This window comes from Sminthopsis crassicaudata, chromosome 1 (assembly GCF_048593235.1).
Source record: "Sminthopsis crassicaudata isolate SCR6 chromosome 1, ASM4859323v1, whole genome shotgun sequence".
Classification (NCBI taxonomy): Eukaryota; Metazoa; Chordata; class Mammalia; order Dasyuromorphia; family Dasyuridae; genus Sminthopsis; species Sminthopsis crassicaudata.
In genome coordinates, this window is record NC_133617.1 from 101,207,710 (window position 1) to 101,234,375 (window position 26,666).

At 36.4% G+C, this 26,666-nt stretch overlaps 1 protein-coding gene across 12 annotated transcripts in view; it reads left to right on the forward strand.

Annotated features, from left to right (window-relative positions):
* The window catches only part of ASAP1 (ArfGAP with SH3 domain, ankyrin repeat and PH domain 1), a 568,420-nt gene that overhangs the window by 202,929 nt on the left and 338,825 nt on the right, over positions 1-26,666 (forward strand). For 10 of the 12 annotated variants that reach the window (XM_074265489.1, XM_074265495.1, XM_074265486.1 and 7 more), the window contains one exon: positions 15,715-15,841. In XM_074265489.1, coding sequence (XP_074121590.1) covers positions 15,715-15,841 — 127 coding nt within the window. Of the gene's footprint in view, positions 1-15,073; positions 15,236-15,714; positions 15,842-26,666 lie in introns of those variants that run through there. The other 2 variants (XM_074265533.1, XM_074265514.1) reach the window with 2 other exon arrangements.

Sequence of the window (26,666 nt, forward strand, 5' to 3'; positions counted from 1 at the left end):
CACAAAACACTGAGTTGTAAATAATACAATAGCTAATAAAACTTATGTATTCCTTTTATAAACATGCTGTTCTTTTGCTATTTCAGGCAGAGAGAGGCTCCCATTTCTCTTTCACAATCATTATCCATAGTTAAATTACTTTCTGGCTTCCAAAACAATTTTGACATTTTATACTATTGCATTGATACCCTTAACCCTAGGGTTATTTTAAAAGCATAGAAGCCAGTGAGTATTTTCTTGTTTTCTATTCAGAATAGACTCTTTCTCCTCTTCCTTAAAATTTCACAAGACTGGATCAGGACATTATTTTTCCAAAAACGAACTTTGTTCATTCATTGAGTACATTCACTCAGCCAAGAAACATTTATTTACTGTTTCTCAGACATTTTGCTAACTGCTGGAGATTCAAAGAAACATAAAAGATAATCTCTATTCCCAAGGAGCTCTCAGTCTAATGAAGGATACAACATGTAAACTATATACACAAACAAGGTATACAGGCTGAATTAGACATGATCAATAAAGAGAATTTTGCACTAGTATTAAGGAAGATCAGGAAAAGCTTCTCATTGAAGGTAGGATTTAACTAGTCCTTGAAAGAAGCCAAGGAGGCCAGGTAACAGAGAAGATAGATGAGGAAAGAGAGCATTTCAGGCATAGGGAGAGGCAGTGAAAAATCACAAACTGGAGATGGATTGTCTTTTGGGAGTAACAGAAAGAAATCACTAGATTACAGAGTATGTGGGGTTGGAAAAGTTAAGTAAAAAAGATCAGAGTTCGGTTTTAAAGGACTTTGAATGTCAGAAGATTTTTTTTTATTTGATTCTAAAAATGATAGGTGGCAACTGGAGTTTCAAAAAGAAAAAAGAAAAAAAATTACATGTTAACTTATATATTTAAAAAGGAACAGCAAATGTACACAATAGATTTTCATCTTCATGTGCAATCATCTTTTTTATTATACTATGTTATGGGATGCTTGTTTTATTTTAGAAATTAAAAATAGCACAATATAAAAATAACAGGAAGGGTTATTTGGTATGATTTTTGCTTTAGAAAGATCACTTTGACAGCTGAGTGGAAAATGAACTGGAAGGGAGGGAAGATTAAGACTGGATATAAACCAGTCATAGGTAATATCAAATAATCCATGCATGAATTGATAAAGGTTTGCACTCAGGTAGTAGCAGTGTCAGAAGAGAGAAATAGAGGCCTTTAAGAGATGTACAGGGACTTCAACAACAATACTGTATGAGGATGTATTCTGATGGAAGTGGAAATCTTCAACATAAAGAAGATCCAACTCACTTCCAGTTGATCAATGATGGACAGAGGTAGCTACACCCAGAGAAGAAACACTGGGAGGGGAATGAAAATTGTTAGCACTAATATCTGTCTGCCCAGGTTGCATGTACCTTCGGATTCTAATGTTTATTGTGCAACAAGAAAATGATATTCGCACACATGTATTGTACCTAGACTATATTGTAACACATGTAAAATGTATGGTATTGCCTGTCATCGGGGGGAGGGAATAGAGGGAGGGGGGGTAATTTGGAAAAATGAATACAAGGGATAATATTATAAAATATATATATATATATATATAAAATAAAAAAAAAAAAAAAAAAAAAAGAGATGTACAGGGTCTTTACAACTTGGCCCAGTGCTATTTTTCCATTCTCCTTATATTCCATCCCCTTGGAAGGGGGATTTTGATTTTTCAAATCTGGTGTTCTTACTGTTCCTTATATATGACATTCCATGTTTCATCTCCATATCTTTACACTATCTGTCCCCCCATCTGTAAAGTTTCCGTCTTTTTCACCTCCCAACTCTTAGTTTCCTGAATTTCTTCGAAGACTCAGTTCAATTTCTACTTCTGCAAATGGCAGTTCCTGATCTTCTCTTCCACCCCTCACCTCCTTCAGTGTTTTTCCCTCTGCTATTATTTTTCTGTTTACTCTGTGTATCTTTTAGTATATTGTTATTTACATGCTGTTTCTCCAATTAAAACATGGATTGATTCTGTCTCTCTTTTGTATCCATAGTGCTTAGTGCAGTGCCTAGCACATATTAAATATTTAATAATATTTATTGTTGACTAAAATCCAAAATTCCAATGTGAATAATCTAATTTCAAAACAGGGAACTGAAGAACTCAGAAAATAAGATTATTGAATAGGGTGGATTGAGGCCAGTTTTCCTTTGACTACATATTCCCACAAAATGAATGTAAATGTTTGCCTTCCTGTAAATACAAAATGTTCTTCTTGATTCTGACCTAATTAAAGAGGGAATTTCAAACCAATAGTGAGAAACAATATAGTAGAAGTAACAGACTTGAAATTTTCAAAAAAGAGACTTGGAATTTCATGTAGGTTGGTTTTTGGCTATCTGTGTCATTTGACTTTTTTTGGTCTCACTTTCTCCATCTGGAGAATGAGAATAATATTTGCATTTCCTACTACACAAAATAACAACATATTCATGTAGCATTTTAAGCATTTCAGAAGACTTTTCTTGCCACAACCCTATTCTGGAAAGTGGAAAGATTGTTTAGGAGTCAAGAAAATTCTTTTCTCAATTTGGCCCTGCCATTCATTTCCTGGATGGGCTAGTCATTCCCAATTTCTGGACCTCAGTTTTATCATTAAAAACGGACATGTTGAGGGGCAGCTAGATGGCGCAGTGGATAGAGCACTAGCTCTGAATTCAGGAGGACCTGAGTTCAAATGTGGTCTCAGACACTTAACACTTCCTATCTGTGTGACCCTGGACAAGTCACTTAACCCCAGCCTCAAAAAAAAAAAAAAAAAAAAAAAAAAGTAGTAAAAAAAAGGGGCAGCTAGGTGGTGCAGTGGGTAGAGCACCAGCCCTGAATTCAGGAGGACCCGAGTTCAAATCTAGTCTCTGACACTTGACACTTCCTAACTGTGTGACCCTGGGCAAGTCACTTAACCCCAGCCTCAAAAAAAAAAAAAAAAAAAACAAAAACGGACATGTTGAGCATGGTGATCTTTAAGGTCCCTTCCTCAGCTCCAATATTTTAAGTCAGCATTGTTGTTTTTTTCTAAGTTTATTGTTCACAGGGAGATATTGACATAAATCAGAAAAGTAAATTCACTTGCCCAAGGTCATATAAAAGTATTGCATCCAATGTTGGATCCAAGACATAGCCATTTCTTCCACATCTGTTCTTTATCCACTACATTACTTAACTTTAAACTATAAAGTACTTTATACATTTGAGCAATAATTATTATTACTGATGTGAAGAATAGAAAAAGAACAGTCTAATTTGACTGCAATACAGAATATGGAAATTGAAGAGGTGTTTATTCACCCATTCAATCTGCATTTATTAAGCACTATGTTCCAAGAATTGTATTAGAATCTGGAAATAGAAAAACAAATAAAACAGCTCTTTCTTTTCAGAAGTTTGTATTCTATTGTCTACATATGAGCTAAAGCTGGAGGGATAAATTTAAGAAAGATTATAAAGGTTTTTGAATTCCAGAATAAGGTACTTTATTCATACCCTGAAGACAACTCATTCTATTTTTGGAGAATTATGTTTATTAGCTCATTTTGTCTTATACTAAAATGATGTTTTTCTCCCTTTAACTTCTATTCTTTGGTTCAAGTTCAGTTTTAAATCAGATTTTTTTATAACTGAAATAGAATTTTTAATGTTTGTTAAACTTGTTATTTAAAGGAATCTTATGGGTTTTTTGGTAAAGCAAATAACAACATTCCAATTTATTTTGTGAATTCAAGTTTTAATACATCAAGCTTTGTTTAAAGTAGGGAACACGTCCTAATATAAATAAATTCCAGATACCACAAGTCTTTGGGATGAATGAAAGTTAATATATGTGTATAAAAGTTGCAATTGAAAACGGTTAAAGTTTTCAAAAGAAAAAATCTTTTGGAATGATATTCCTCAATATTCAGTAATAATATGAATTTATAAACTCATGGAACATTAGTACTGAAAGAGATCTTTGAACACATTATATAAGAATATAGGCTGTTACATTTGAAACTGATCTTAGAATATGGAATTGTAGTATTGAAAGTGTTCTTAGAATATAGAATGGTAGTGTTTGAATTGACCTTAGAACATAGACTATTAACCTTAAAACATAAACATATTTAATTTAAAAAATAAAGAATATGCTTGAGAATATGAAGTGATCTTAATTTAGTCCTTTTATTTTATAGAGAAAATCAAGACTCAGAGAAATGAAGTGACTTGCCTAAGATCATTTTTAATTAGTGGGGACTAAGGCTTCCTGACCATCTGCCTTCTTAAAAAACAAACAAACAAAAAAAAACCCCAAACCTAAAAAACTCTCTTCCTGTTTCAAAGTATTCAAAACCTGCAACAAACATCATGATTTTATATTTAAAATTGACTTATTTAGCATTTCATTTTTCCTTTTACATGTAAAAACAATTTTCAACCTTTGTTTTTTTTTTAATTTTGAGTTCCAAATTCTCTCCCTCTCTCCCACCTCCCTTTCTGAGAGGACAAGCAATTTGATGTAGGTTATACATGAGTAGTCATGCAAAACATATTTCCATATTAACCAAAATAGCATAATTTTAAAAAGTGAACATAAATAGGATAGTTGCACATGAAGTGCTACCAATTCCAGAGTTTATGTTAAAATCAATTCCCTAGTGTGATTTGGAATGTTCATATTTGAGAAAGATGTTAGCCAAACAGTATATACTAAAAAGAAAACTCTCCAGTGGTTAAGCAATTTTCCCTTTTTAAAAGGAGCAACAACTTACACTTGATCAATATCAGTAAAGTAAAACTCTGTGATAACAGCTCATTTTTACATCCATTCAAATACCCTATGGGTAAAGTCATGCCCCTTGAAACATAATAATGAGATACTTTAAAAGCCTTATATCTCACTCTATGCTTATAATTGTAGTCCCCAGATAATAAATGGGAAACTACTGGTAGGTGTCAGGTTTCCCTAGATAATATTATATGATTATTCAAATTCCCAAACCAATATTCTAAAAAGATTCATGGAATTTTCAAATTTTATAAGTAGGAGGTATCTTGGAGATGGATCACTTATGCCAAGTTCTCACATTTTTCATATGAGAAAACAGAAGCATTAGAAAAATGACTTCCTCAAGGTCACAATGAGTGTGCCCTATATTACATTTATTCTTGTTCTAATGTTATAGCTAACTACTTTTCTCTAACTGGCAATTTTGGAGGGCTACTTTTTATGACCTGATGGTAAGTATTCTTTAGCTTTGAAATCTGAACTTTTAGAAAGTAGCCCTACCTTGGAATTTCTTTTTAAATTTTTTAAAATAATAGCTTTTTATTTTCAAAATACATGCAAAGATAGTATTCAATATTCACCTTGCAAAACCTTGTATTCCAAATTTTTCTCCCTTCCTCTCCCCCTCCCCTATATAGCAAATAATCCAATATAGGTTAAATGTGCAATTCTTCTAGACACATTTCCACATTTTTCATGCTGTAAAAGAAAAATATGATCAAAAAGGGAAAAAAGTGAGAAAGGAAAAAAAAAAAACCCAAGCAAAAAACTACAAAATATCATGTTGTGATCCCTATTCAGTCCCCATAGTTCTGTTTATGGATGCAGATGGCTCTCTCCATCACAAGTCTGTTAGAACTGGTCTGGATCACGTCACTGCTGAAGAGTCAAATTACCTAAGAATTTCTTTAGGAAAAATTGTAGAGGTAGCATTATGGACAAGACCACATTAAACTTTCATTTCCTGAAATAAATGCATGGATTGGGTTCATGTATTATAGTTATTTTTGTTTTGATTTTTATTTTAAACATTATTTTTCTGAAGTAATCTCTTGACAATTAAATGATAATCTCCTTCATATATACTAAGATGAGGATTAACAAGTGTATTTTCTACTTCTCTTTTTTATTCTTCACAATATAAAGGTTAGTGCTATGCACATTTTAGCTGCTGAGTCAATACTTATTATTGATTAGTTGAATCATTTTTCCTTTTTTTCCACTGAGGAAGCACTGTAAATATATCCAGTTTAAGGAGGCCGCCAAGCACTGACTGCCACAAGTATAGGGACTAACACCACTATCTAGCAGGTGGATTTTCAGCAGGAAGAACTAGAGGGTCCATAGAACAGGTGTGAAAACTCAAATAGAAAGAAATCATTTTCTCTGAATTTAAAATAAGTATGGAGCATAATTGTGTTTGGAAAACAGAAAGATTACAGATATAGCCCTGGACTAGAAATTCTTCTGGGATTTCAAAAAAAAGAAAAGAAAAGAAAGAAAATCAATTTCATGGCAGCAGTTTACTTGAAAAATATCCGGAGGTTTTAGTGGACTGTGAACTCAATATGAGTCAGCAGTTTGATGTGGCAGCCAGAAAAGCTAATGCAGTCTTGGGCTGCATAAGAGAGACTCATAGTTTCCAGGAACAAGAAGGAAATAGTCCCTCTTTACTCTGCCCTAGCCAAATCACATCTGGAAATTGTGTTTAGTTCTAGGAACCACAGTTTGAGAATGGCGTTGATAATCTGGAGAGTATCTGGAGAAGAGCAACCAGTGTGGTGAAAGACTTTGACTCCACATCAGTTGATAGAATTAAAAATATTTAGCCTGGAGAAGTGAAGTATCAGGAAGACATGATAATTGTCTTAAGTATTTCAAGGGCTGTTTTATTGAGGGAGGATTAGACCCAGTCTTTTAAAGTCTGCTTAAAAGTAGAATGTACTGCCTCAAGAGGTGGTGGGTTTCTTTTCTTTCAAAGTTTTTAAGCATGGGCTTGATAACTCCTTGCCAGGTATGTTACAATAGAGATTCCTTTCAGTTATGGGTTGGAATAGATGGCAGCTTCTTCAAACTTTCAAATTCTGTGACAGAAAGATCTTGTCTCAGATACAAACTCATTCCATGATGCTACATCAAATCTCATCTTTTCCTCATCTGTACTAGGTGATCTCTAAGGTTCCTTGTGATTTAGTAATTCTATAATTGGGAATCATACCTATTTTAACAAAACTTAGATGCTAGATCTCATGTGACTCAAACCTGGATCTAGAGTCACTGAATATCAGAGTTGAAAGGGCAATGGCCATCTAGTCTAATCTATACATGGGAAATAATACCCTCTTCAGTATGCTGAGAAGAGGTTGTCTATATTTGGGGCTATACTTGAAAACCTCTGTTAATGAATAGCTCACCTACCAAAGCACTTTGGGATGATGCTTATTGTTGGAAAGTTTTTCCTTACATGGAGCAGAAATCTTCCTTTATGCAATTTTTACCCATTGCTCTGGGGCCAAGAAAAATAAATGAAATTCCTCTGCACCAAAGAAAGGATGTTAATTGTCTTTGGATACACCATTCTCATCCTTGATAACAATAAGTAGAAATCTTAGATTGAAAAGGAAAATAACAGTAACAATCAAATATGGCTTGAAATGAGAAAATTCTGACCTATATACTATATATACTAAAGACCCTAAGGGTCTTTAGTAAAAAAATAGCAGCTGGGCACCCAGAGGGTTAATAGTCTATCTAGAAACATAGGCATGATTTTAGATATTATATACTTATAATTTTATTTTGTTCTCTAGGTCTTGATTGAGATCAGGGACTATCTCATTGGTTTTTGTGACTCTAGTACCTAGCACAGTGTGGTAATAGCATGTGGTAATTGCTTAATAAATGCTTGTTGGTTGGTTGATGACTTTTGATACCAGGAGAAGAATTAATTCTTAAATTGCAACAAATCCATTTATCATATACTAAGTGCCTACTCAGTGCCCAGTATCTGAACACTGTAAGAGATTCAAGGGAAGAAATGCATTATTCCTAGGTTCTTTCCCTTTAATGATCCCTTGATCCTTTCTCAATTTGGAAGGTGAAGAAGAGAGTAGAACAGAACATATTATAATTTCCATTTCCCCTTTTATTTAATGAAATACCCGTGTTTTGAGTATTTACATTCAGTGATACATTATATTTTGGGCTGAGAGCTTGGTTTTAATTTTTGTTTTGTTGTTATTAAAATTGATGTTTTGTGAAAAATGTATATACATCTACATCAAAAACTATCATGGAAGAAAAATAGTTTTTATCCCATAAAGAATCACACATGTGAGTGAAGCATATATGGGATCAAATAGATTTCTTTCCCTTCTTTCTATGTCTCACAATCTATTCTAAAATTCTTCAGAGAGACCTAGTGAATGTCCTTGTATTGCTTCTTCCATCTACCGCATGAGTACCTGACTTTCATGAGATCCCCATAAAATAGTGTTTTAGGCAAACACATTTGGCATTTGAACAACATGGCTAGCCCATTGAAATTGCAATCTCTATAATTGATATAATCTATAATCCAGTATAAAGGTACACTAAACTATAAATGAATGTGTCCCTTTCAGGAGAGATGTTATTTACTTATTCAAGTGATGAAACCTTTGTTCAAACATTTATGAAATTCTTTTTAAGGAATTGATTTCAAAATCAGAGGCTACATGGAAAAACCAATCTCATTATTACATAATGATATTAAAACATACACATGCACACATTATATTCTTCAGCTTGATCAACTTTTTCACCAGATTTAACTCTGAATGACTCTGGTCATTTAAAATCCTCTGGGGTTCAATTTCTTTATGTGAAAATGAAGGAGTTGTACTGATAAAATCTAAGGCTGCTTTCAGCTCCAATTTTCTATGACTTGAAATCATGTTCAAAGGATGAAAATTTGCCACAATTTAAAAATTGTCATGTAAAAGAGATTTAGATTTGTTTTGCTTGGCTTCAGGGGACAGAAGATTTAGCCTTACTATAAGGAAAAATCTCTTAATAATTAGAGCTGGCCAGAAGTGGAATGGGTAGCCTTGAGAGGTGTTGGGTTCCAGTCACTGAAGGGCTTTAGGTCTCTCCTATGAGATGTCTTGTTTGGAATATCATAGAAGAAATTCTTATTCAGATATACTCAAAAGCAATTGATCTTTGAGATCCTTTCCAACTCTGGGATTTTATGATAATTGAGGGCATTCAAAAGAATAAAGGTGTATTCTATAGAGAATTCTACATATATAATTAATAGATATAATAATTACTATTATAAAATAATATATATTATATTACAACATATATACACTATGATACGTAATATATATTATAATTACTATTATATTAATATTATGCATACATACATACATATATACATACATATATATATATATATATATATGGAAATTCCCAAAATCTTTTGAACAAAGACAGCCTCATTGGAATAAATGTATGACATTCCAAAGTGTCTGGTTTGAGAAATAACTCTTGTAAAAACTCAAGACGTATTTAGAAGGGACCTATGAAATTATTCTGGCTAATATTTTTTACTTTATAGATAAGAAATTCAGATAAATTGCAATTTACCTAAGATTATACAAGTAATAAATAGTATAGCTAGGATTCAAATCCAAGTTGCATGATTCCCAAATCCAGTGCTCTTTTCCCTACACCACAAAATTCTGGATGTCTATTATAAAACTAGTAATGTTACAGTATAATAAAACCTCATACATAATTTTTATAATATTTATATTAATGGCCCTGAAGAGTTGAATTTTTTGGTGATTGCTCTAAATGTAAAAAAAATATTTCCCTCTCTCTCTTAACTTGCTTCACACAAATATCAGTCTCCACAGGTTTTTTGTTTTATGACCATATGCTAACCAGCCATCCCCATATAAGGACAATGAATAAGGCAACCTGCAAATATTCTTTCATTAATGAAAAAAAATAACAATGTGTAGACATCATAGGATGAGATGGATAGATAGTATCATGAAAACAACAAACATGAGCTTAGACTTCAAGAAATAGTGGAGGCCTGGAGAATAGAAGGGCCTGGTGCTATAGTCCATGTGGTCATGAAGGATTGGATATTCCTGAATAACAATAAAATGGCCTGTTGACAGTGAGCCAGTAATATCATCCTCACATAAGAACATGGCATTACTAATGTAATACCTTCATTTAACCAGGTATCATGTTATAATTCAGCAATGAATTTGACATAGGTCAGATTATATGCTGGTACTGGAAATACACTCATACACATCTTATAATATGTACATGTATGTATATATTTTCATGTTTGTATATATATATTCACATTTATATATGCTCATACATACACACACACATATATATACATACATAATTATCTTTGGTCTTTATATTTTATGATGACAATAGCATTGATGATTTTTTATATTTTCCATTTTCTTGGCAAAGAAATATGATCACAGACTTTAAAAAGGAAATACTTTCTACATGTAATAATAACTAATAGTCATATAATGCTTTAAGGTTCAAAATTATTTTGTATACATTAGTTCCTTTGAGCCTTAAAACAATGTTGTGGGGTTAGTAGTATAGATTTATTACTGTTTTAGAGAGAAGGAAATGAAGCTTCATAGAGATGATTAGTCTATGATAACATAGCCAGAATCACAAGTGGGATATGACCACAAATCTCTACCATGCAACCTGCCTCTAAATGGTAGTTTTATATATTTTGAAAATGTATAAAGCAATATGTCTATATTTTCAGATATGATGGTCTACTTTAAGGATATTTTGGGAAATGATTTAGACTGCATTGTGGTTTCAAATAGTAAAAGGATTATGGTTAAGGATCTTTGGATATGGTTGGTCAAGGTGAGAATCTTTTGAAAGTCTAATTTCAAACCAAGTTAGAAGAGGTATTATGTTTACCATGGCACAGTGTCTCATTATTCAGAAATTCCTTTCTTGGCAAGCTAGAGTTGGGGGAGGGGCAGATATATAACATAATCTGCAAATGAAACTGAAACAGCAGTTGATCACAGCGGTTTATGCTCCTGAATTCTACAAAGAGAAGATTAGAAAAGAAAAAAAAATACATAATTCTTTGTCAGTACAGTTCATTTGCTATAACAACCTTCTTAATCTTCACTTGCTATAATAACTTGTATCTACACAGGTAAAGTAAAATTATGCTATATATGGAATTATAGACTCATGGATTTTTAGAGCAGGAGAATTTGTCTGATAGTGAAGAGAATTTGTTTTTTACTTTTTTACCTCATTTGGGTTTTCTTCCAGAGGTACTGGGACTGATTTGCCATTTCCAGCTCATTTTACAGATAAGGAAATTGAGGCAAACAGGGTCACACAGCTAGTACGTGTCTGAAACTGGACTTGAACTCAGGTCTTCCTTATCTAGGCCCAACTCTTTGTCCACTATGACACATGGCTACATCTTAAGAGATACTTTTAGACAAAGGTAGGCCTTAAACCAGTTCTGTGGATTTATGGGGTAATTTCCCAAAAGAATTTAGACTTTATAAAAGTCTTACTTTATGCTAACATAATATTCTAAAGATTCTTGCTTTCACCTTAATTTATGTAGAAAATCATATTCTTCTCCCTTACACATCTTACCTGATTACTGTAGAATTGCTGTAACTGAATTATTATTTTGGGGCTAATGAGGAGGAAAAAGTTGGGTTGGAAATCTTGTCCAGATTAACCTACAAAGTTATTTTCCCAAGTGGGAAAATGCTCAATTTTCAGTGTAGCCAGAGGAAAGTCTTTATTTTTAAATGTCCCTTCAAAAAATTCTCTCTGTGGCTAATTAAACCTGCACTTAATTGATACCTTAGATATTCTCAACTTATTTTTATCATCATTAAAATGACTACCTGTTTAAAAAATATATATAATTTAATCCAAAGGATTAAACTACTCTGCTTAGCAGCAATGAGGAAGAGCTAGGACTAAAGGAAGATCATTACCAGAAATTATCTTTTCCACATAAGGAGAAACTTCCTAAACAATCAAAAAATGGGATCTCCCTCCCACTTCCTCCTTTCCTCCCTTCCTCCCTCCTTCCCTCTCTCTCTCACTCTCTGTCTCTCTTTGTCTCTCTCTGTTTCTGTCTGTCTGTCTGTCTCTCCTCTTAGGTAGGGAGTTCCCCATCACTGGAACAATCGCATAGTGGCAAAACCTGGTATCAGAAGGATCTAGATTTGCATTGTGGCATAGCTATTTATTACCTCTATGATTTGTTAGTATAATGGATATTGTGTAGCTTTTGAGTGAAAGGACCCTGGCTTTGCCACTTATGGTTTACATGACTTTGGCCAAGTCATGTTAACTTAGTCATGTTAACTTCTCTGGATCTTAGTTACCTCATCAGAAATAGAAAGGCAGTTAGTTGGACTGAATAACATCCAAGGTCACTACTGTCCTAAATTTATGATTGTATGACTTCACTGGGCTTCAGTGTCTTTGTCTGTAAAATGAAACGGTTAGATTTGGATAAACTATAAAGAACCTAATAAAGTCTCTCTAAAGCCTCTGATTCATGAGTCAAAGGCTAGATGACCACTTATGTAGTTGTAAGAGGTATTATCAAAGGCTAGATGACTACTTGTATAGTTGTAAGAGCCATTGAGGAGAGATACTCTAACTTTGTAGGCATAACAAGAGGTTTTCTTTTTTGTCCCTTCCATTCATTCATCCTTCTTCTTCTTTCTTCTTCTTTCTTCTTCTTCTTCTTCTTCTTCTTCTTCTTCTTCTTCTTCTTCTTCTTCTTCTTCTTCTTCTTCTTCTTCTTCTTCTTCTTCTTCTTCTTCTTCTTCTTCTTCTTCTTCTTCTTCTTCTTCTTCTTCTTCTTCTTCTTCTTCTTCTTCTCCTTCTCCTTCTCCTTCTCCTTCCTCCTTTCTTTTTTTTCTCCTCCTCTTCCTCATCTTTTTTCTCCTTTCTCTCTCTTTCTCCTGTTTCTCTATCTCTTTCTGTCATGTACCTCTCTGGCAATCTGGTGAAACCTCTGGACCTCTCTTCTCAGAATGGTGTTTTTAAATGAATAAAGTAGAATACATAAGATTAATAAGTAAGCAATTATATTGAAATGTAATTATCAAAATATTATTTAAAAACATAAGTTTGTGGACTCTCTGAAATCTATCCATTTTTCTCTTGGAAGTACTGTGGATTCCATGTTAAGAAACCCTGAACTATAGCATAAACCTCTGTGTCAGGTGATGAATTCAAATTCTGACTTAGATACTTTCTAAATATAGTTTCATGGGCAAATGGCTCAACTCTTTTCAGCCTCAATTTCTCCACCTGTAAAATAGTTATACTACTACCTACTTTGCAGGACTATTGTAAGGAAAGTGCTAGCTTTATCATCATGTAAATGTGAATTATTATAAAGAAATAATTATAATTCATATTTATGTAGCACTTTAAGGAGGTGAAACTTTTTTCTTAATGACCACCTTGTAAAGTAGGTTGTAAATATATTATAATCCCCATTTCACAGATGGAAAAACTGAGGCTTAGAGTGTCCTGCCCAGGGTCCCATAGATTAAGATTAGATAACCTTCAAGATCCCTGCAAATTTTAAAACTGTTGCTATTCTATGAATCTTTGATTCTACCCTAGCAAGAAGAGTTTAATTTCCCCAAGAAATGGGGAAAATAGTCATTTCACAAAACCTAAAACCTTGTCCTTGAGATAGATCTCTATCTGATTGGAAGAATTGGGATACATCCAGGCACTTAGCTAACAGGCCATTGCTCTGTACTTTATTGGGTGGCAGTCTGCCTAAACAACACCAAGCTGTTCCTACAATTTAAATGCCATACTCTGTCCTCACATTTGGCCAGAGTGGTAGATGGACAAATTTTAAACATATATTTTTTAGGTGAACCAGTCATAATGCAATGGTTCTACGGCTCAGAAAATGCCTCCCCCTCTCAATTTCACCAATAATCAAAGGGGAGAAAATAAATGGTTCCCTAAGATTAAGTCGATTTAGCTAGTTATTAAAAAAAAAATAGCCATCTGCAGTGGCAGAGAAATGAGCAGTCTGTTGGTTCCTTTTCCAAGGAAATCTGCCTTGCATCTGTTTAATTTTGTTCACTACTTCTACTCCAGGAGATGCCTTTTTCCCTACTCCCTGACCCTCTTTCTTCTTTTTTACTTCCACTGCAAAAAAAGAGGATGTAAAAATAGTGAATCTTTGGTTTGATCTTAGCATTTAGAGATCCGGTAAAATATGCTAAAAACAAATCCACCAGCGCAGAGTGTGCACCCAGAAAAAAGGGATGGGGAAGGGGGAGGGAGAATGGGAGGCGGCGACCGGGAAGAGTAGGAAGGGAGCTTTGCGTGGAATGAGGACCAACCACACAGCGCATTAGTGACATCTCATCATTCATTACACAAGACAAGCGCCCCCCTCTACTTTTCGCCCCCTTTAAACTAAACACGGCCTTTCATAATTGCAGGCGCCTATGACGCCTCCCCTTTCTGCATATACATTTCTCGGTGCTTAACTTTTCAGCCCCCCTTTAGAAAACGTTCACGAAAATGCAACCATTAGAGATGAAGTAATCTTTCCCTCACCCTCAGCCCCCTGGGCCGCGCGAACATTACCCACAAACTCATATGGGTAGGAGTGGGGGGGCGAAGAGGGGCTGAGGACGGGAGGGCTCCGTTGGGTTTTGTCTGGAGCTGGCCTGCTTTCGGCTGTCCTCTCGCCCCTAAAGTCTAGCCCGCGCCTCCCCCGGGAGAATCTCCGGGAGCGAGGCAGCGCGTTCGGTCCCCGGGGTAAGATTCTGAGGCGCGAGCTGAAGCGCGCGGGGGACTGACTCCAGGGCAGGAGTAATAAGTCGGGGGTGGGGATGGTAGACGAATGCGCTGCGAAGCCTCCAGTGTAGGGAAGGGGATTGGGGGATAGCAAGCGGAGGGGTTGGGGGGAGTGGAGAGGGAAGGGGGAGGTGTGATGGGGGAGGCCGTGGTGAGGATGGAGGGGGGGGCGGCGCGGGGGAGGGAGGGAAAGTCGAGGCGAGCGAGGGTTCTGGCGCCTGCGCAGAGCACTTCCTTGTTTGTCCCCGTGACTGTTGCGGGAGAGGCGCTTTAGAAGAGTGTGCTCAGTCTGCTCTTGACTGTCAAGAGTCTCGGGGTTTCCCTGTGAAGAGAGGGGGAGAACTTCGCTGGCATCTCCTGCCCTCCCCGGTTCCCTAAGCAGGACTCTTGGCCGCTGACCCCAGAGGCAGGCCGCCCTCTTAGCCTGCATCCCCTCCCCCCGCTGCCTCCCCAGCGCGCCGGGTGCGAGCTGCTGCAGAGAAGCCGCCGCCGGGATGAGCCGAGAGAGGCGGGTCAGGTCCCCCCCTCCTCCTGCTGCCGCGGCTCCACTCGGAGTTTGAAGGGGTCCTTTCTTTTCTTTTTCTTTTTCTCCCCCCATTTTCCTTGGGTGGCTGGTTTGATCCTCCCTCCTTGGCTGCACCCATCTCACTTATCTCGCCCCGCCAGCCTCCCCAGCCTTGCTCGGCTTTGGAGCAGGATTGCCCGGAGCGTCCACAGAGTGCGAGCCTCCCCGGAGCTAGCGCCAGCGTCCGTGGCCCCGGCAGCCCCAACAGTCCCTGCAGCAGCCCCCGGCCAGGGTGGAGGGCAGCAGGCGGCCGCGCCGGGGTTGGGTGAGAGGCAGCAGCGGCAGCCCGCCGCAGGCGCCGGGCTCTCTCGGACGGACGGGTTCGGTTCTCCGCTGGGGGTGTTCATGAGCCGCCTCTCCGAGTCTCCGGGCGGCTTCATTGTTACTCATCTCCCCAACCTCGCTTGTGTTTCGCCTCCCGGGCAGGATGCCGGACCAGATCTCAGTGTCCGAGTTCATCGCCGAGACCACCGAGGACTACAACTCGCCCACCACATCCAGTTTCACCACCCGGCTGCACAACTGCAGGAATACAGTCACGCTGCTAGAAGAGGTAACGATTCTGGCCGCTGGCCCCTTCTCCTCTCATCCCCTCCTCTCCCACTCTGGCTGCCCCCCAGCTTTTCGCTCCGGACCCTCCCAGCGCATTTGCATCTGTAGGCGTCTGGGTGCAAACTTTGAAGTCCGGGCGGGGGGGGGGGGCGGGAGGCCGGCGGGAGGTTGAAGCTTTGCATCCGCTTGCACGGAGCTGTTTTGGAGCTGGGGTAATTTTTTCTAGGGGCCAAAAGGTGGGAGGGGGAGTGGATTAGGACCCCGAGAGAAGCCCACATCCCTCAGTGCTCGGGTCGAAACTAATTTTTTTTTTTTTTAAAGACAATCCTGGAATAAATAGGAGAGAGATGAAGGGGCTTCCAGGGACGAGGGCAGGCCTTTGGTAGCAGTCCTGTGTATCAACACCTAAGTACCCAGGGGCCCAAGGGATAGAAGAAGAGGACTGGCACCCAGGCTTTTTCATTTAGAAAGTGGGAAATGAGATTTAGGTTATAATGCCACACACTGATGATTAGGGAGATTTGAGGGAAAAGGAAACATACTGGAAAATGCTAAAGGAGTAAGCAGGAGAAACTCAGTGACTGTATTGTACTATTAATATATCTTCTATTTCCCTTGCCACCTTTAAAGTGTGGCATGAGTTAGGTGTTCAGCTAAATTCCAACCTTGACTTGCTTTTAAATACCATTTAATTTTGTTTTGTGTATAAAGATTAGATCCTAAAAGGACCTTGGAGCCCAGTAACATAGTATATTTCGACTTCGTGGAGGCTACTGCCACCACTGGAAAAATGGCCTGACTTGAGGAGGGAGGCAGGGTGGGTATATGCAGATCCGCTTCTCGGAGCCCTTCAGGAAGGGGATGATGGGGAGGGGGGGAGGGGTTGGGTGGCCAGCAACAACTGCAAGGTGACTTCCTATAAAATGAAATCCTTTCCCTAGCGCTTGGCACACAGTGCACGTACTCAATAGGCAATTAATGAATGTTTGTTGAGTTGGATTGTTGAGTTTGAACAAAATGAATGAGTCAAGATGGAATGACGGAAGGAGCCAATATAGAGAGGCAAGACTGCACTCTAAGGGGACATTTTGCTTGGAGTTGAATATGATTTCACATTGGCCACAGTTAATACCCCTCTTCCATTTCCCTCCTCCCCCACATAATATGGTATCTTAGTGATGGAAAAGTGGCATTACATGAAAGATGGAAGAAAAGTTTATATTTTCACTGGGTGGTTTATTGCTGTGGTTTGCTTCTTTGAGCTTTGGGGAGCTCTTTCCCTGTTTCAGACTTATAATGGTTAACACATCGTTAATATCGGTAAGCTTGTGCCTCTGTGGACAGGTATATTAGGGACAAGCCACTCTAGCAAGTTTTTGAAATTGACTTTAAGCCAGGTTAAGAAGTAGTGGTTTCTTTAAAAAGCACCATTCTAAATTTTAAGAAAGAGTTCCCATAATGGAGCATCTGTGGGTGTTTGCATTCCAGTTATTGTACTTAGATTTTTGTCGGGAGTCTCTGATCCCAGTTTCAGATGCTCCCAAAAAATGTATTTAGAATCATATCTACGTTAATTGATGAAACCATAGAGATGAATGGAAAAGTGTCAGTTAACAAGCTTTTCTTTTAATCCTAAGTGCATAGTTATTTTCTTGTCTTTTATAAGTTGTCAGTCTTTTGACTTGAAACAACCTTTTTAATGGCCCTTTTATTAAACACTGTTGCCATGCATTCAGTGCTTTACTGTTGTGTCCTTCAGGTCACTGAGATAAACAGGAACATGCTGTTATGAGCATGCTTTCTCATCACTTCTCTCCAAATTGTATATGCCTTTAAAAGGAGGCTGACTGATTAGATGGTACTGTCATTTTCCTTAAGATACATTCTGCAGCCACTATTAAGAGTTGTCAGTCACCTTAACTTTTCCAACTCTGCACAAACAGATAAGGTGACTGCTTTCTGCTGGCACCACATGTGATAAAGGACCTGAAGTGAATGAATTAAGGGTCCCTTCTATAAGAGAACATATGCCTATTTTGCACCACCATAGGAAATGAGAGGGTTAAAATACAATTGCATGCAGCTGCCCCATTCACACTGTTGATTTTGAGCAAAGAGATAACTTGAACTTCAAAAAGAGTACATAGTATTTGCATGGGTTTGTGTCGAAGGATACTATTTTGCAAGGTCAAGTTGAAGAACAAATTCTATCTTGAGTGTTATGAACCATGGGCTTAGTAGGAAGGGAGATCATTAAGAGCTGTTTTAAAGTTTTAGAAATTTAAAGTATTTGACAAAAATGCATCTATTAATGGATATTTGAGAGACCATATTAATTAAGTGATTTCTGGCCCTTTATCTCCCTATTACTAGACTGGAAGAGAGTTAGAAAATGCTTCCTCCCCAAATTGCCCTATCAAAATGCAAATTGCAAGAGATTGGGAGTTTTTCTGCAGAATTACAAAATTTATAGTTTGTTTTTTTCTTATAGGAAAATTGTGAACTGACATTTATGATCCTTCTCCTTCTTTCAACTCTTTACCCTCCCTTACTCTTCCACATGCAGAAAGGGATTTTAAAAAAATGTCTTATCATATTTGTGATGATCTTTCTTCTTGCCACTCCTCACACCACCTTGGGGAAGTTGGGAATGATGGGCCTCTCTCCATGCAGAAAGGGAAAAGACATGATAAATTCCTTGGGTACATTAGGACACAATCCTGTGTTTTAATTTTTAATTTTGAAGTTAGGTCTATTTTACTGTCTTTGAAATATAAGGAAAGGTTTTGTGTAGCAAAATAGAGTTGGAATATACTTTGTTAAGTGAAATGTTTGGAAATTTCATGAACACTGCTTGAATTGTTTAGTTATTCTTAGGGCTTGAAGCTTTTGGAAAACTTGGGTGGGGGATGGGATGGGAAGCCCTTTTCTAATCAAATGGTATATCATCTTTTTTATGGTTTGGAAAACATGGGATACTCTAGTTTTCACTTTCATAGTTCTAACTTAGTGTGTTTTACAGAGCTTCTCTTTGCTTCTGAGCTTTGGACTTCTAACTTAGGTGAATCTAGACTGTAATATTGTATCAGCAGTCTGAGGTTGGTATCTTCTGGTTCACTTAACCGTTGATATCATATGCTTATTTCATTTCTTTAATTTCCTTTTTCCCCTTCAGCTTTGTCACTGTTATACTTTGATTACCTGCTTCTTTAATGTAAGAGGAAGGCACCTTACAATCCCCCAACTTTTCTTTTCAGCCATTTCCTGATGGGAGGCAATTTAAGCTTTCTGCCAGTCTCATTGGTTAAGAGGGCCTAGGCCTGAGATGATGAGTCTTGTAACTTTCCCTTTAAATCTCTTTGTATCCTGTAAGTGGGTCAGGAATACATAGTGACAACAAGTAGAATTTTCACTTCTGATTTTTTTTTTCTTTTTTGCTTCTGCATTTTTTACCTTCTGGATTCCAATTGTGAATTCTTTGTTGGCTTGTCATAACGAATAGTTTGTGGTTGGGGTTTGGAATTTATGAGCTAGTGTGGAGCTGGGATTTTATCTGGGGATGGGGGGAGGTGTTTTCCAAACTAGAAGCCAATGTTCTGCTTGCTTGTTCAGCAGCCACAGCACACTGATGCTGAGCTGTTGTACTCATGATTATTAGAAATTATGAAGTGTAAGTAGCTCAGAACAATGTTTTGTTTTGTTTTTTTCCAGTGGAGGGAAATAAATGTGCTGGGGTAAAGGCAGTCATAAGGAGTAATACTAGCAGGTACACCAGCAGATCACTGAAGGAAATTTAGTAACTCCTAAATGTTGGACCAAAGACGAAAGGAGTGTGTGTCTTATAAGATTTGGAATAGATTTAGTGAATGTTAAAACTGAAAAGGACCTCAGCCTGTCACTAGTCAAATGTCCCTCCCCTTTCCCTTTTTTTAAAATGGTTGAGCAAAGTGACATACTTAAAAGTACAGTCATTTACCTGAGGATAGCCAGTTAATTTTTGATAGAATTGAGTGTCAAGCTTGTTTAGGATTCCCATTCCACTGTTCTTTACTATTTTACATTATCTTTATCAGAATGGAAATTTTATTAATGTACTTACTGAAATAGAGGATGGCTCAGTGGATAGAGCACTAGAGTTAGAAAATCTTTTTCAGACATTTATTAGCTGTGTGATCCTGAACAAGTAGATTAACCATGTTCACCCCAGTTTTCTCATTTGTAAACTGTACTGGACAGAGCAATGGCAAATCATTCCAGTATTTTTGCCAAGAAAACTACAAATTGGATCACAAAGAGTTGGACAGGACAGGATAACAACTTGCTGAAGTGCACAAGTATCAAATTTGTTTGGATTCAGAGAATCAGAATGATCTTAATTTTTTTTTTTTCCCTACTGAGGTTAAGACATAGAAAGCACTGAAATCAGGATGGAGACTTTAGAACTTGCCATATATCGAGGATGCTTTTGGTACCATCTTTTGTTTCTCAGGGCTACTCCGAAAACTACATGGATTTGAAAGGAACTATATTGAAGGCCAGGTCTCTTGATTTCAGCAAGGTATCGGACAAAGTTTCTCATAATATTCTTCTACAAGGTGAATATTTGGAGACTTGAATGAGACTATACTTTGGATTCAGAAATTATTATCTGATCCAACCCAAAGAAAATCTGCTGTTCATTATTTCATGTTAAATAAATTTCTCTAATACAGTTCTGTTCCTATTTGCCCTATTCTAATTAATCAGTAAACACTCAGTGCATACTCTATACAGGCACTGTGCTAAGTTCTAGGGATACAAATACAAAAAAGAAAAAAAGAAAGACAATCTTTGTCTTCAAGGAACTTATAGTTTAATCAGGGAAGACAACTCATGAAAGGAAGCAGAAAAGGAAAGGGCAGGAGAGGCAAGAAAAATATCCAGGGGTAACATGAAGAAGTCAGAGAAGTCCCAGATTCATGTAGTCAGGTGAGAAATGGAATTTCTCAATTGTTTGGAATTTATAATTCTTGTCTTTCAGGTAGGGGAAACAGAAAAATGATAAATTTAAAATTCTTTTACTGGGTTAAAATCAAGTTTTAAAATACACAATAGGAGATATATAACTGGAAAACAATTTTGGTGAACTTAAGAATCAACAGTGAAAAGTAGTAGGCGAAGAGTTACTGTGATCTTAAACTAGAATATCTAGTGAATGATGAGGGAGTCCTATTGTACCCCTTACTTGGTAAGACTACATATGAAGTGTCAGACTTCTGGGGGGTATATTTTAGAAGATCACTGGCAAACAAGAACACATCCAAAGAAAGGCAGTCAGAATGATAAGGTAACTCAAAAAATCTGCTATGAGGATCAGTGAAATGAATGAAATGAGATTTGTTGAGGAGAAATGGAGTAAATAGATACTTAGGTTGGGGTAGGAGAATGGAGAGAAGGATATATTATCACTTTTTTCCAGTAGTTATAGGGCTGCCATGTAGAATGGGAGTTAGGAATTAACTTTAATTCTTCTTGGCTCTGGGAGGTAGAACTAGGAACAATGAGTATAAGGTTCAGGGTGGCTGATTTTTCCTCATCATATGGAAAACTTTCGAACAATTGGAGCTATCCAGATCAATGACTAGTGATTCCTCTTTGGAGATGTTGTAGGTAGGCTGAATGATTTGCCTCGTGATTGCACTGATGACCTCTGAAGTCCCTTCCAATTAAAATCCTGTTATTTTTCTACCTGGCCTGAAATTCCCATCATTCTCTTCACTAATGGCTTAGACATTAGAGGCAAGACCATTGTTAACATGGTTTTAACTTAATAAGTCTTGCTAGACAGTATTTTATATATGTTAAAAAATGAAGTAAGCAAGTATGCATTCTAGTAGAATGTGGAAAATGTAAAAGATAGGAAGTAATCTTTTTAAACGTTCGTGAAGACACAGGCTTTATAAAGAATGCCAGGAATTTCTCTTTCATTAAACATAGTGGTGTGGTTTAGTGAAAGAGAGATACTTGTATATTAGAGTTTTTATCCTCTTAATGCCTATATTACTCCTTGATGATCAAAATCACTTGTTGAATGAAGCTAATTAAGAACTGTTGAAAAAAATTATGCTTAACATTGAAAAAAAGTACATATGTGTGTGTGTGTGTGTGTGTGTGTGTGTGTGTGTGTGTGTGTGTATTAGTTGACAGGAATTTTTTCCATGAAATATGGTAGCTATTTAGATACTATGTAGGATTCATCATGAAGTAAGATATGATTTAGGATGGGATATATATCTACACTATGCAGTGTACATCCTAAGCATTTAATGTGCTTAAACCACAGTACTGGGTATCTATGTGTTGCTTCTACCTCCATCAATGTAGATTGCAATCCTTCTATACCTATTCATTCTGTTTTATTTTTCTTCATGTTTTTACATGTTCTTTCACATGAAGATTCACTCATTATAATTGAAGTTTTCTTCTGGTTCTTTTCACATCCCAAAGTTACCGAAATACTATAGTCTGTCTACCTGTTGTCTCTCATTTTTATCAATGAGCTCCTGCTCTTACCTTTTCTGGGCATACATATTTTTAATAATGAAATCTTATATGCCATTTCTTGCATAAGAGTTGTTATGTCTTGCAATGTCTTTCCATTTCTCTTCTGGAGAACTTCAATTCTTCTAAGATCATCAAGTTCCATAGTTCATAACCATATAGGTTCATCAAAAGGTACTGGTATTACAGAGAAAGGCTTGCTTCTAGCAAACACTTTGAAATTAATACAAAGTGCCGCATGATTTCCCATCAATTAATAAGTATTTATCAAGTAACTAATATGTTCTATGTTCAGAGGATAAAAAAGCATAAATGATATTCTTTATATATTCTGTATATTGTAGCTAAACTGACTTTTTTTTTTTACTGCTGTACCTAATATATAATAATATTGCAGTTTTCATCTCAGTCCCACTAAATAATCTGTTCTTTGCCATACTTTGGCCCCCTACATATACCCCAGTTCCACCTATTACAATTTCTTGCTTCCTTTGGGACTCGACTTTGGATGCTGCCTCCTTTTGAAGCTTTTACTGATCCTCTCGTCCCACATAGTTAATACTCTTCCTCTTGAACATACTGTATATATTTTTTCTTTAGTTATCTGTGAACATGTAGTATTTTGTTCTTTCATCCATCTTCTTCCCTACCATGTAAATTTCTTAAGGGTAAAGAATGTTTCTTTTTAAATTTATTCTTGATGTCTAACATATAGCATTGTAGATATTTAGTAAATGTTTGTTGAATTGAATTGATTTTTATCCATTTGGTCAAGCCAGTATGAATGATTCTCATTTTCTTCAGTTATTTCACTGAAGAAGCTTTGTGCCATTCTGCATTTCATTTTGATTAGTGTTACATCATTTGTGAACAGAAATATTTGAAGAACCTTGCTTTCAGTAGATGCTATCACAATATTATAAGCCAAAATATTTAATTGACTACTATAATTTAATTTCCAATTAAGGCTGGGGGTAGCAATGACTGCCTGACTTTCTGGTAGATTGCCTGTGTTCTGTTCTTTAGAAGTGCTATAACCAATTGGGCATTTTCACCAAGTCACCAGTATGATGAGCCTTTAAGATTGTAAAAGATTGTAAGGCTGCTTAAGGAGAAGCAAACCAATCCAAAGAAGAATAGATCCTGTTAAATGTTCTGTGGCCAATCCATAATGGGATCAGACCTGTAAGTGACCATTGCACTTCTTACCTGGGCATGATATGATATGATCCAGTCTCAAAATAATTTTTTTTTAATTCAGCATATTTACTAAATACACTTACAAAGCTCAGGAGGTTAAGAACAATGTTTAGTTTTATATGTTCTGCAAAACAGATCTAGAGGATCATGTTGTAAGAGTACAAAATCCTTTAACATCTTAATCATAAGTATATGATAAAAATATGTGAGTAAGAGGTCTTTATCATAATTAAAATGTTTTTACAAGAGATTTTTACTCCCACATCTTGACTCCCTATACTTATGAGGGGACAGGGATTACATACTTAGATAAAATTTATCATAAACAACTAATATTTTTTGAATGCCTACTATATGTGCAGAATGATCACATTCACAATATTTAAAAAAAAGTCAAAACTGACTGAAGTGAATCTGACTGGGTTAGTTTTTCTCCCATTTTCCTCTAGGCCCTTAGTAATAAGAAGGAAAATAGCCTGAGATGGATAGCAGGAGGTGGTAAAAGCCTGTTTATTATTTTTGCTGGCTGCTAATTAGGACTAATATGTGGTTTTTGTTTCTGCAGAGCTTCAGGGTGGTTTTCTGCCTTAGACCAAGTCTCCTTCAGCCATCTATAAGAGTTGAATAAAATTGAAGTGACATGGGAATGAATTTTGGGCTTTAGAATTGTGATGGAATTATAGGAGCTTAAGAGTTGGAAGGCACTTTCCCAGTTATGTGCTCTGACATTCCAGCCAGTATGGAATCTTCTTTGAAACAACTCTGACCTCTGCTTTCCACTTGAAAACCTTCTGTGTTGATGGAGAACTCTTTCCCCACAAGATAGCCCATTCCAGTTTTGAACATCTTAGATTATTTAAAATTCTTCTCAAATTTAAAGTCCTTTTGAAATCTGTATTCCTGTAACTTAAATCTGTTGGTCTTAATTATGCCATTTAGAGCCAGGTTTTACACTGTTTAACACTTCTGTCAGAGGATAGTTCTTTGAATAGTTAGGAATCTTTTCTGCAGTTCTGTGATCTGTGTTGAATTTTTTTTCTTCAGAATACACATTCCCAGTTCTTTTAGTCATTATTGATATAATATGTTCTTGTTCTTGTTTTTTTTTTTTTTTTTTTTTTTTTCTGGTCAGAATGGAATATCATTGCTTATGTATGAATTGTTTAAAAGTGCCACTTCATACTAAATTGTTGATACTGAAGTAAGTAGTAGTATGATCAACAGTGGAATATATTGTTATGCCTATAACTATAGCTGCTCAATTTGAGATGCATCAGCTTGCATGACACTATAGTAGGGGGATATAGAATCATAAACAGCAAAGCTTACCTTTAGGAGCTTTCAAATGAAAGGATGTTTTAGTTTCATGCATGACAGTCTCTACTGGGACCAAAAAGTGTCAACTGCACAACAAGTACTCTCAGCCCTACAATTCAACTGGTGTTCCTATTAGATAGATTTCCTCACCACCACCAGTAAGTTCCCCCCTTCCCCACTTCATCCTTTGCAGTCTGTAACCTGGGATTAGTTTCTACTCTGATTGTAGCAGACTTTTTTGCTTTCCTGCCTAACTTCAGGTGCCAAAGAGAAATGGGAAAGAGATAGAAATGGAGTTTGAGAGATGGGGTGAGGTGGACGGGAAGGAAAGGAAGAAAGGCAATTCTTCTGTTTACCTTTTATAAGATTTTTTCAGAAGGTAGGTTGGTATAGTGAATATGATTGCTCATAGATAGTTATCTGCCTCCATTTCTTTTGCTGGGCTGAGCTTTTTACTTTGTTGGGTCCTAATAAGGTTATTTCCTTTTTAAAGGAGTAATTATAGTAATAATAATAGCTAGCATCTTAAAAATGCTTTACATATGCTCTTATTTGATCCTCACAAACAATCCCATGAGATAGGTGCTATTATTAGCCTCATTTTACAGATAGAGAAACAGGTTAAGAGACATTAACTTGCTTAGAGCCATAGGCTAGTAAGTATCAAAAGTAGGATATTAGCTCCAGATTTTCTGACCCTAAGTCTACCCAATATCAGTTCTTGATCCAGTATATCCAGGAGATTCTGCCCTTTACATTTTCCCCTCAATTAGGAGAATTTGGAGATATATATGTATGATATATTATGCTCAGTATTATGCTACCAACAATGTCCCAGGAATGGCAAGGCTTGGTTATTTTCCTTAATGCCAGCCTTAATGGTTAGCTCTCAGTTTGTGCTAATAAACTCTATGTACCTACCTTTCATAAATCTGTCCAATTTTTTTTGTCTTTTATATTTAATTATATATTTAGTATTTATCAACAAGTATAAATAAACAGAATCTAGTCCTAAATGAAATGGTAAAATCTGAATAATTTCTGTTTTGACTAAAGTACAGTATAGACTAACAGAAAATAAAAATAATATTTATTTTTTGGTGTGGATTACCCATTATGATTTCATTTCTATTTATATGTTTATAATATTTGCCATATCTGGGGCTTCCCCCCCTCCTTTTGATATAATGGTCCCTGTGTGTATACTCTAATTCTACTATCCTTATTTTTATTACTTGGAGGGAGCTACATAGTGTAGTAGATAGAGAACTAAACTTAAAAAGATCTAAGTTCAAATTGAACCTTAGACATTGTTGTGACTCCTGGGCAGATCATTTAACCTTTCTGTGCCTCAGTTCTTATCTATAAAATGGGATAGCACCTACTTTCCAAGATTGTTGGGGGGATCAAATGAGATATTTGTAAAGAACTTTGCAAATCTAAAATTATAATAATGCTAGCTAGTATTATTATAATATATACAACTTTTTCTATTTGGATTTTCCTAAATTGTCATGTTTTAAATGTCCCAATAAGATTCTATCATATAATATATCATATATTTGGCCATTTATCAAAGGTTGGATATGTTTTTCATCTTACAAAATAAAGTAGGTGTGGATATTTTCATGTTGGTAGGTCTTTTAGTTCTTTTAATAACATTTTAAAGATATATTCCCAGCAGTAGGATCTGTGATTTGTGTTGCAAGCCTTACTAATTTAGAAAGTTAAAATACTGTCATAAAAAGAACATTGAACTTGATTTGGGA